This window comes from Cervus canadensis, chromosome 2 (assembly GCF_019320065.1).
Source record: "Cervus canadensis isolate Bull #8, Minnesota chromosome 2, ASM1932006v1, whole genome shotgun sequence".
Classification (NCBI taxonomy): domain Eukaryota; kingdom Metazoa; phylum Chordata; class Mammalia; order Artiodactyla; family Cervidae; genus Cervus; species Cervus canadensis.
This window is the reverse complement of record NC_057387.1, coordinates 15,500,075-15,512,367: the sequence shown is the minus strand read 5'-3', so window position 1 is coordinate 15,512,367 and position 12,293 is coordinate 15,500,075. Positions and strand designations below refer to the sequence as shown.

Genomic DNA, 12,293 nt, shown 5'->3' with positions numbered 1-12,293 from the left:
GATACTAGCAAAACAATTTGGTAGTTCTTTAGAGTTCTCAATTGTCTGTCGTCATAAGGTGCCGCTAGTGGTAAAGAACCTGACTGCCCATACAGGAGACATAAGAGATGGGGGTTCCATCTCTGGGTTGGGAAGATCCCCTGGAGGAGGGCATGGCAACCCACCCCAGTATTCTTGCCTGGAGAATCCCATGGACAGAAGTGCCTGGCAGGCTACAGTCCATAGGATCACAAAGAGTCAAACAAGACTGAGGTGACTTAGTTCGCAAGCATGCACCTAAGTACAATAAGCAAAGTCACTAAGTGTCACTGTTGCTAAGTCGCTTCAGTCGTGTCCAACTCTGTGTGACCCCATAGACAGAAGCCCACCAGGCTCCCTCATCCCTGGGGTTCTCCAGGCAAGAACACTGGAGTGGGTTGCCATTTCCTTCTCCAATGCATGAAAGTGAAAAGTGAAAGTGAAGTCGCTCAGTCCTCTCTGACTCTTAGCGACCCCTTGGACTGCAGCCTACCAGGCTTTTCCATCCATGGGATATTCCAGGCAAGAGTACAGGAGTGGGGTGCCATTGCCTTCAAAGTGTCACTGAGTATAGCCAACTATAACCACTTCTCAGACACTATCAGAGATTGTATAACAAAAGAGTTTCCTTAAATTCAGTAAGACAAAAGCTGTATTTCCAACCAATTATCTCAAAGCATGGGAGACAAAGGGCGAGTTAGTTGAAAACACCATACTTACCAGTTGTTTGTTGTGCTGTGGCAGAGGACACGGCTGGGCACCAGCTGGCACCTTATATACTGGAGTTATAGACATGCTGGCAGGGTGGGCACATATGAAGCGTACCTGCACAACCTCTACAGCTGGACTAGGGTTCAGGACACCTGGATGATTTCCAATTTGAAATGTCAGGATCTTAAGAAAACACAAGGGCAAGAGGTAATTGCAGGTAGACACTTGATATCACAGAAACAAAGGGAACATTAAAAAAAATCTAACTGACCAATTACTTCACTCTTTTCCTTCAGCAAACCTTTGTTACCAGTTGGTAAAAATTAACTTGTGTTTCAACTCATTTCTGATGTAAATACTAATGAATAACAGGATGTAAAAACAAAAAGTTAGAGAGCTTCAAAAGGGGGTAACTAGGCTTGAAATCACTAGTGGCTAGTCATATTATACAGTAGAGTTCACTAGAGATATTAAAATGAACCTCATTTGAATATAACACAGTTCTTATTAAGTTAAAATCATATATGGATTCCCTGAGGATTGGTTAGCTGGGCTATGCTTCATAGTCATACATTACATTCTCAATCATGGTCAATCTGAAAACCTTTGTTATTGGCCTTGGTAGAATTAAGGTGTAGCTATGGTTAAAGCCATCACTACCTCTAAAAATAATAAAAACTAATTCAACCAATAAAGTGAAATATATTAATTACTCATATCAGCAAAGATCCAACTGGTTCTTCAAAATTGATAAACATAGATGACACTTAAAATTTCCCTTCCTCACATTCTTTGGAGATGAAAAACTATATATCTTCTAGTCTATACAACAAGGAGTTGAATTATAGTGATAAAATGATTGAAATAAACTCCCTGCTACAAAAAGATCTTGAACTATTTGGTTAGTGAACTGTTAGAATTCTCAAATGAGCAAACTAAAACCTTTGGGTACAGTTAAAGGATAGTAAGCTTTAAAAGATGACTGGATGGCATCACCGACTCGATGGACGTAAGTTTGAGTAAACTCCGGGAGTTGGTGATGGACAGGGAGGCCTGGCGTGCTGAGATTCATGGGGTTGCAAAGAGTTGGACATGACTGAGCGATTGGACTGAACTGAACTGAAGGTTTAAAAAAACAAATCTTAGTCAATAATTAGAATTTTCCTATCTAATCCATAAACTAAATTCATTAGCATCTGAAAACAGATGGCTAGAAGGACTTAGCGTATTGTTGCTAAAAGAAACGTTAAAAAAGATAATTTTCCTACTTGTTCCCCTAAATCCAGGCACAGGACCCGATAGATGTACTGATTCTGTTTTCTTTTAGCTGGCAGTCGGACTTGTGTTATTCTAATTTTCTCTGTCTTCTCCATGCTCAGCTCCAGAAAGAACCGTGAGGGCTCCAGGACCCACGGCTGAGGGCCCCCTTCAAATATCATCTCCTTTACAGAGTGCCATGTCACCAACGCCACTTCTACAGGGTTCAGAGCCTGACGACAGTTAAAGAAATTAATCCTTAACTGGTTAGAGAATTCAACAGTTTTCTAAAGTGAAAAACTGGTTATCATGTAAAAGACAGTAGACTTAATTCCCAAATTAGGAGACATGTGTGTCATGCCTCTTGTTTGGAATGGTTCTCAATCTCTGTTCTAATTTGGATCCCACCCATCATTCAACCAAATTCATGTGTCACGCTATCCATTAATTTGTCTAATGATTCCAGACCACAACTACTTCTGTATCCTCTAAGCTCTTATAGTAGTTATCACTACCATTCATCTGTATACTTATTTATTCTCTTATGCTATTTAAATGTGTCAAATCTTCATAAATATACATCTGATAATTCTTCTTAACTCTCTAGTTACATGAACTTCTTAAGAGAAGATTATCTTATACCCCAAGTTTTTAAAAGAATCTCTCTTCCTCAGTGGAATTTAGTATGATGTTGTATACATAAAAGGCATTTGAATAAACAACTGCGTAAACATTTTCTTTTTCTTTTTTCTCTTTTTAAAACTTGAAGTATAGTTGGCATATAACATTATACTTGTTTCAGGTGTGCAACATAATGATTTGATATTTGTATACACCATAAAATAATCACAATGTCTAGGTACCATCTGTCATATTGTATAAGAATTTTATTTATTTATTGTTTTGGGCTGCAGTGTGCAGGCTTCTCATTGCAGTGGCTTCTCTTGCTGCGGAGCATGGGCTCTAGGTGCACAGGCTTCAGTAGTTGCAACACACAGGCTTAATTGCCTGGCAGCATATGGGATCTTCCCAGTCTAGGGATTGAACTCATGTTCCCTGCATTGGCAGGTGCATTCTCAACCCACTGGACCACCAGAGAAGTCCCTGTATAAGAATTTTAAGTGGATATTTTACTAAAGTATCAAAGAATTCCCACCATAAAAATCTGAATGTAATATATCTATACAGTTCATCTGTTTCTCAAAGAACTCTCACCTTCAGGTAGTCAAGACAGGTATTATTCACTCCAGTATACAGAGGAATTGTATTCTACTTATAGATGAGGAAACAGGTTTTAGGGGAATGGAGTATTCTCAAAGTGTAGGTTAGTTTTGTATGGCACACAGTGTCTGTAACACTGACTAAGTTGCAAAATGAAATATATAGTTGAAGCAATCATTTAAAAAATGTAAGCAAACCATGTTTTAGTACTTCTTCTCTGAACTAGTCAATCATATATATATGATTCATATATACTGATTATTCACATATTCATATATACTGAATACTGTTAACATTAAAATTCCTCTAATGGCAATATTCTCTTGAAAATATACACATAATTCAATTCAATAAGTATTCATTGGTGGCCTACTGGTGATAGAGTAATATCAACAGAAAGCCAAAATGAAGCCCTGCCTCACAGTGAAGCTAATAGTCTGGAAAAGACAGATCTGAAGTAGGTAAAGAGTATAATAAGTGTTACAAAAAGGCACAGAAGAGAGTGCCAAACAAACCTCAAATAGAAGAAATTAAACTAGTCAGAGGCTTCATGGAAAGTTTCCCTGAGAAAGCAAAACTGGAGTTATTCCTTGTTCCTAGATGTATATAGTCTAAAACTAATCAGATCAACTGAATTGGACTGATACCTAAGGACAAACTGAGAACTATATCATGTACTAAAACATAATATTGATAAAAGTAAAACATACATATATTTTTCAGCAGCTAAAAAAAAAGATATATGACCAAAGCACTAGGTAGAAATAGAAAATCATCTTACTTCTTTTAAGGAGAGTTTTCATTTAGGGGAGATCTGATTTGTGAGACATTCAGTAAATATAAAATTAGAGTAAGGATAATGATAAAACTAAGACAAAATCTTATGAAATGACAATGAGCTAGCTGCAGCTAAGCACTCTCACTTAATTAGGCAAGAAGGATAATTCAACCACTAAGAGGATGAATGAAATATGCTCAGACTGTATGTTTAATACAGACTGGGGAATTCCCTGGTGGTCCAGTGGTTAAGAATCTACCTGCCAGTGCAGAGGACACAGGTTCAATCCCTGGTCCGGGAAGATCCCACGTGCTATGGGGCAACTAAGGCCATGTGCCACAACTACTGAGCTCATGTGCAGCAACCACTGAATCCCGAGGGCCTAAAGCCTTTGCCCTACAACAAGAGAAGCCATACAATGAGAAGCCTGCATACCGCAACAAACAGTAGCCCTGAGAAAGCTTGCATGGAACAACAAAGACCCAGTACAGCCAAAAATAAATAAATAAATAGGCTGTACAATGTACAAAGAGGCCAACTCAAAAATGCAAATTTTAATGAATAAGTTACCTTTTTCAAATTAACAACTTATCTTGCTTCTTTCACCAAGGTTAACATTTCCTCTATGGATGCCTCCTCATTGCAAAAGGCATTGAGTCAGGTTTGTCAGTATGTATCAGCAAGAACTTATAGACATCAATTTTAGTCCCTGAAGGATTCAAATATGTAGAAAGAATGCCAGGCTCTATCTACTTTTATTTTGAACTGCCACCTGTCATAATCTCCCAATTTTAATGGCCAGTCTTTGTGGTCCAAAATAATGACTGTTGTGCTGAGAATTCATAAATATAAAGGGTAAAAAGATAATTGATTTCTCTCCCTGGTATGGAAGGCTTTCTTTCAGAGTTCTTCAAAAGAGAGTATACTAATCAGTTCTTCAGTTGCTAAGTCGTGTGTGACTCTTTGCGACTCCATGGACTGCAGTACACCTGGCTTCCCTGTTTTTCACCAGCTCCTGGAGCTTGCTCAAACTCATGTCCATCGAGTCAGTGATGCCATTCAACCATCTAATCCTCTGTCGTCCCCTTCTCCTCCTGCCTTCAATCTTTCCCAGCATCAGGGTCTTTTCCAATGAGTCAGTTCTTCGCATCAGGTGGCCAAAGTATTGGAGTTTCAGCTTTAGCATCAGTCCTTTCATTGAATATTCAGGACTGATTTCCTTTAGGATTGACTGGTTTTATCTCCTTGCAACCCAAGGACTCTGAAGAGTTTTCTCCAACATCAAAGTTCAAAAAATAGAGTATACTAATATTCTATATCTTATGCAGGGTGGTGTTACAAAGATACATACATATGTGAAAATTCAAATAGTACCTTAAGATTACTGTACTTTACTATAATTTTTTTATACCTCAGTAAAAAAAGAGGAAAGGGGAATATCTAAAATTTGCTGATACAACTTTTAAATATTTCTGTGGCAGAAACATAAGAGCATAACCTTTGTGATACTGAAATTTGATGAGGGTGCTGTAGATCTAGAAGCAAGAGAGTGTTAAGTAAGGAAGAACACAATTATCACTGATCTTTAATAGAGATCACAGATAGCTAGGAAGTCCCCAAGTGAACAGAGTAGGGTCCATGAGAAGATATGCCAAGTCCTTAGAGTGAACTAGCTCACCTTTAGGGGTTCATAAGCAGCAAATGTGGCACTGCTATCCAAGTACTCTTCACAATCAGTCACACTAACAGTTACCAAAGTATGGCCAAGAGATTTGGCTGCTATCTGTGCACTAGAACAGTGTGTTGGTCCTGGTCTTTGAATACCTGCAAATCAAAAAATGACTTCAGTAGGGTAATAAGCAACCAATCTTCAAGGAAATCAGTCTATAGAAATATAAGAATTTTAATATATCAAAAAATTCTTAATCTCATACACTATTATACACCAATTATTTATATTAAGTTGATATATAAAAGTATGTTCTTTCTATTAACAGATATATATCATGTAAGACACAATTCTATGTAAGGTAAGGATACAAATATGAACAAGAATCCTGACCTCAACGCACATATAGTTTAAAAGGGGAGTGAACATTTAAATAAACTAAACTATTAGTAGAAAATGATAAGCATTACAAAATTTAGAAAACAGAATAATCATTTTTAGCTGGAAAGATCAAGGAAGGTTTATATATGTGCGTGCATGCTCAGTCTCTCTGTCATGTCTGACTCTCTGCAACCCCATGGCTTCTCTTTCCATAGGATTCTCCAGGCAAGAATACTGGAGTGGGTTGCTATTTCCTCCTCCAGGGGATCTTCCCAACCCAGGGACTGAACTCACGTCTCCTGTGTCTCCTGCATTGGCAGGTGGATTCTTTACCACTGAGCCACCTGGGAAGCCCCCTTAGATATGTAGAAGAGGGTATCTTAAGCTGACAAATAAATGAACAAAGATAGAAATATGAATGAGATACAAATGCGTATATGAAAGAAATAACATGGGAAATTTTAAGTATAGTTAGTTTAGCTAGAGCTTTATATGAGGCCAAAGCTTCATATAAAGTTCCAAATGAAGTTCCAAAAAGTAGGCTGGGTTATATTGTAGAGGGCCTTGAATACTAAACTAAAAGGATTTTGGCTGTTGTCCAGTGGCAATGAAAAGCTTCTCAAAATTTTTGAGCAGGAAAATTAATATTGAAATTGAGTTTCATGAAGATCTATCTTGTAGCCATGATTATCAAAGGCAAGAAGAATTAGAGGAGGAGATTGTTACAGTCTCAGTGAGAGATAATGAAGGCCTAAAAATGGGGAGCCTAAGAACTGAGGTGAGCTGAGAGATATTATACAGCATAATTAGCAAGGGTAAAAGAGAAGTCCAAGTTGATATCAACCTTATGGATGTATAGGGCTCCCCTTGTACCCTTGTAGCTCAGTCAGAAGAATCTGCCTGCAATGCAGGAGACCTAGCTTCGATTTCTGGGTCAAGAAGATCCCCTAGAGAAGGAAATGGCAACCTACTCCAGGATTCTTGCCTGGGGAATCCCATGGACAGAGGAGCCTGGCAGGCTACAGTCTGTGGGGTCGCAAGAGTCAGACACGATGTATTGTGAGAATTAAATGAGTTATATGTGAAAAGTATTCATAATAGAGCCTGGCAAATAGTAAATGCCAAATAAATGTTAGATGCTACTACTGTCATTATTACTGAAAAAACGATGGTGATCAGGATCAAGTATGAAGTTCCATAACAGTAAATGATACTGATCTTTATGAATAGCTTATTCATATTCTTTTCTTATTAAAAAGATATTTTCTTTTTTAGAATAAATTTAATATATATATATATATATTAAACGGCACTAAATTCCTCTTAGAAAGAGGTATAGTACATAATTAAAGAAAGAAAGAAGAAAAGAGCTTGAAGCTAGAAAGAGAAGGCCTTGATATGACTAAAAACTGATATTGTCTGGCCACAATGAACTCTGGACATTTTATTCTATTTCTGTGCCTTTGTTTCTAACATCACATTATAATACCTAAGGCAGTTGACAGAATAAATAAAAGTATTATAAAGAAAGGTAATATGTGAATTTAACTTTTAAATTTTTTGGCTGCACCTTGCGGTTTGTGGGATCTTAGTTCCCCAACCAGGGACTGAAACCAGGCCCTTGGCAGTGAAAGCCCAGAGTCCAAATCACTAGACCTCTATGGAATCCCCAATATGTTAATTTAGACTATAATTCATAGTTTCTGAATTGTTGATTGGTCCTTTAATTCAAAGACAAAGAAAGAAAAAAAAAAAAGCCTACTCTTAACCTTCTTTGAGAAGAGTAAAGACTCCTTGCTTATCCATGTTCAAATCCAAGGATAAATGAGAGCAGTCTGTGAATGTGATGGCCTCTTTGGTTTCCTTATTTACATGATACATTGCAATGGGGATTTCTATAATCTGGCCAATCTCTACATCAGCATGAAATGGTAACAGTTCCATCTTGTTCAGTCTCAGAACATGTATCTGAAGGGAAAAAAATTAATCTTTCAAGAAAGGTACATTAGGAAAATCTTAGACAAAAGCATTCCTTAAATATTTAAATATACATATATATAACATATATATACACATATGTTTTGCATATAAAAACAGAAACTATGTACCATTTATATGCATATATGGGTGTTTGTGTGTGTGTGTTAGGTGCTGAACCTGTCACTTACTTCATTCCTTAATCAATCAACTTCTCTAAGGATGTGATACCTCTCAGTGGGAGTCTGGCAAAATATGAACACTGAACAATTTTCTTGACTTTTGTAAACTAAGAATGGTCTTTTAAAGCGTTGTAAAATAAAAAGCAACAATGACAAACAACTATGAGATAGAGACTGTATATGGCCTATAAATACTAACACATTGTTTATATAAAAAGTTTGCTGACCTCTGATATAGAACACTCTTTCTTGATATCTTAAAAAAATCTTTTTCTTTTTCTTTTTGCTATAGATTGAAGGTCTCCCTCCAAACTCATATGTAGAAATTCTAACCCCCAAAGTGATGGTATTAGGAGATGGGGCCTTTGGGAGGTGGTTAGGTCCTGAGAATGGAGATCCCACAAATGGAATTAATGCCCTTAAACAAGGAACCCCTGGGGCTCCCTAGTCCCTTCTGCCATATGTGGTTAAGGCAAAAAATATAGTCTTCTATGAAGCAGAATGCTTTTCCTCACCAGACACTGAATCTATTGGTGCCTTGATTCTGGACTTTCCAGCCTCTAAAACCATTGAAAAATCAATTTCTGTTGTTTACAAGCCACCCAACCTACAGTATTTTGTTATAGCAGCCTGAATGGACTTTTTAAAGGGGAGTGTATGAATGTGAGAGTTGGACTGTGAAGAAAGCTGAGCGCCGAAAAATTGATGCTTTTGAACTGTGGTGTTGGAGAAGACTCTTGAGAGTCCCTTGGACTGCAAGCAGATCCAACCAGTCCATCCTAAAGGAGATCAGTCCTGGGTGTTCACTGGACAGACTGGTGCTGAAGCTGAAACTCCAATCCTTTGGCCACCTCATGCGAAGAGTTGACTCATTGGAAAAGACCCCGATGCTGGGAGAGATTGGGGGCAGGAGGAGAAGGGGACGACAGAGGATGAGATGGCTGGATGGCATCACTGACTCGATGGACATGAGTTTGGATAAACTCCGGGAGTTGGTGATGGACTGGGAGGCCTGACGTGCTGTGATTCATGGGGTTGCAAAGAGTTGGACACGACTGAGCGACTGAACTGACTGACTGACTAAACATTTAAATAAATTAAACTATTAGTAGAAAATGATAAGCATTACAAGAGTTTAGAAAACAGAATAATTTTGTTTTCTAAAATTATATTTAGAAATAAATATTTCTAAAATATTTCTGTTTTCTCTTCTGAAAAAGAATAGTCTTTTTCTGGTCACTGTTTATATGTGCCTTTAGTTGCAGCATGTGGAATCCTTAGTTGCAGCGTAAAGCATCTAGTTCCCTGAACAGGGATAGAACCCGGGCCCCTTGCTTTGAGAGTGTGGAATCTTGGCCACTGAACCACCAGGGAAGTCTCTGGCTTCCCACTGTTGACAGCAGAAGTCAGCAATGCTCTCTAAAGGGCCGGAGAGCAAATATTTTTGGCTTTGGGGATCAGACAGTCTTGTAAACTATTCAAATCTGTACTTGTTGCCTGAAAATGGCTACAGAGAATACATAAATGAATGACTGTGTTCTGATAAAACTTTATTTACTAGAAAGGCAGCAAGTTGAGTCTGACCCTTAGGCCTTAGGTTGGCTCCATCATTCAAAGTCTTATTCAAGTTCCCAGCTCTTCATGATAGCCTCGACTAGTCATATCCACCAGGATTTTCTTTTATTAACTAATAGTACTTTTCCTCTATAATTCAAGTAGCTTTAAATCATATACTGCTTTCAGTCAGTTCAGTTCAGTTCAGTTCAGTTGCTCAGTCGTGTCCAACTCTTTGCAACCCCATGAATCACAGCACGCCAGACCTCCCTGTCCATCACCAACTCCCGGAGTTTACTCAAACTCATGCCCATCGAGTCAGTGATGCCATCCAGCCATCTCATCCTCTGTCGTGCCCTTCTCCTCCTGCCCCCAATCCGTCCCAGCATCAGAGTCTTTTCCAATGAGTCAACTCTTCGCATGAGGTGGCCAAAGGATTGGAGTTTCAGCTTCAGCATCAGTCTGTCCAGTGAACACCCAGGACTGATCTCCTTTAGGATGGACTGGTTGGATCTCCTTGCAGTCCAAGGGACTCTCAAGAGTCTTCTCCAACACCACAGTTCAAAAGCATCAATTCTTCGGTGCTCAGCTTTCTTCACAGTCCAACTCTCACATCCATACATGACCACTGGGAAAACCATAGCCTTGACCAGACGGACCTTTGTTGGCAAAGCAATGTCTCTGCTTTTTAATATGCTATCTAGGTTGGTTATAACTTTCCTTCCAAAGAGTAAGTATCTTTTAATTTCATGGCTGCAGTCACCATCTGCAGTTATTTTGGAGCCCCAAAAAATAAAGTCTGACTCTGTTTCCACTGTCTCCCCATCTATTTCCCATGAGGTGATAGGACCAGATGCCATGATCTTAGTTTTCTGAATGTTGAGCTTTAAGCCAACTTTTTCACTCTCCTCTTTCACTTTCATCAAGAGACTTTTTAGTTCCTCTTCACTCTCTGCCACTTCCTAAAAATGTTATTTAACTTTTCACATTAAAATATCTTCCTAGCTAGACTTCAGATTCTTTAAAGTAGGGATGACATGTTATTTCTTTGAATGTCCCATGATACCTAATATGGTGTTAAGTACCTCCTTAGTATTCAATAAATATTCACTGAATGATAACACACATGCTAAGTAGTCCTGCAGGGAAAGACAACATAAATTAACGTTTATTAAAAGTGGGAGAAGATAGAAAATGGTTATATAACATAGTAAAAAGTAGTTCAATCTTATAGAAACAAGATAGACAACAAAAAAATGAGACTAGAAATTAAGTGTCTATAAAGTTCACATACATGATAAATACATGATAATAATAACAAAACAGATAACATTAAGTAGTGAATATATTCCCAGCATAGGTGTAAACACCATCTCATTTAATTCTGACACTAACCCTTTGAGGCAGATCCTATAATTATCCCCATTTTAAAGATGAATTAACAAATGCAGACATTAAATAATTGGTTATTAAGTAAAGCAGGACTCAACCCAGGTCCAGGAATATTTAAGAAATATGTATAAGACTGAATTTGAGCATTATTTTATTTATTTATTTTTGTCTGCACCATAGCGGCATGCAAGATCTTAGTTCCTCAACCAGAGATCAAACCTGTGTTGCCTGCAGTGGGAGTGCAAAGTCTTAACCAGTGGACAACCAAGGAAATTCTGAGGATCATTTTAAAATAATCAACATGAGAATAGCACTGAAACAAGTACACTATCAAAGATGAAACAGATCACCAGCCCAGGTTGGATGCATGAGACAAGTGCTCAGGGCTGGTGCAGTGGGAAGACCCAGAGGGATGGGATGGAGAGGGAGGTGGGAGGGGGGGAATTGGGATGGGGAACACATGTAAATCCATGGCTGATTCATGTCAATGTATGGCAAAAACCACTACAATATTGTAAAGTAATTAGCCTCCAACTAATAAAAATAAATGGGAAAAAAATAAAATAATCAGCATGAAAAAGAAAAAAATTTTAACGTGTTACTATAATTAAATTTAGACAACAATGTTTCAGAGGAGATATGAAGACGGTTTGGAGAGTTGCTTACCTTGATTTCCCCATACCGAAAGGGATTCTGTACGTCTCGGGCCGAAACAGTGCTGTTTCCCCTCACCCGCCCCGCTGTCACCACTCCTTTAGTGGTCACCATGGCCACTGTTTCATTAGAAGAGGTCCAGGTAAAGTTGCCACTGCCACCCTCTACCTATGAAAAAATACAACCTCATATTTAATTAGCATAAGGGGAAAAATGGAATTTAAGTGAAGATGTACAATCTGGTGAAATAAAGTTTAGGAAATAAGAAAACTACACAATAATTTATTTCTGGAACATTAAGAAAACTGTGATGCCATACGAAAGTAGCTAAATGGGAGAGGGAAACACCAGAGATTATGTGGGCAACGGAAATACTAAAGGGAGATTATGTAATGGCAGTATCACAAAATGTAAAAAAGAAAGAGCACAAGAGAGCTTGACAAAACTATAAAACTCGCAAGGAAAGGATATATGGAAGAGAGAAAGTACACCATGTCTT

The 12,293-nt window shown here is 38.2% G+C and overlaps 1 protein-coding gene across 1 annotated transcript in view; it reads right to left on the bottom strand.

Annotated features, from left to right (window-relative positions):
* The window catches only part of NUP210L (nucleoporin 210 like), a 97,835-nt gene that overhangs the window by 40,766 nt on the left and 44,776 nt on the right, over positions 1–12,293 (bottom strand). The window contains exons 12-16 of the mRNA XM_043455424.1: positions 11,807–11,962; positions 7,805–8,003; positions 5,664–5,809; positions 1,998–2,219; positions 739–912 (exon numbers count right to left, since the gene is read on the bottom strand). Coding sequence (XP_043311359.1) covers positions 739–912; positions 1,998–2,219; positions 5,664–5,809; positions 7,805–8,003; positions 11,807–11,962 — 897 coding nt within the window. The remainder of the gene's footprint in view (positions 1–738; positions 913–1,997; positions 2,220–5,663; positions 5,810–7,804; positions 8,004–11,806; positions 11,963–12,293) is intronic.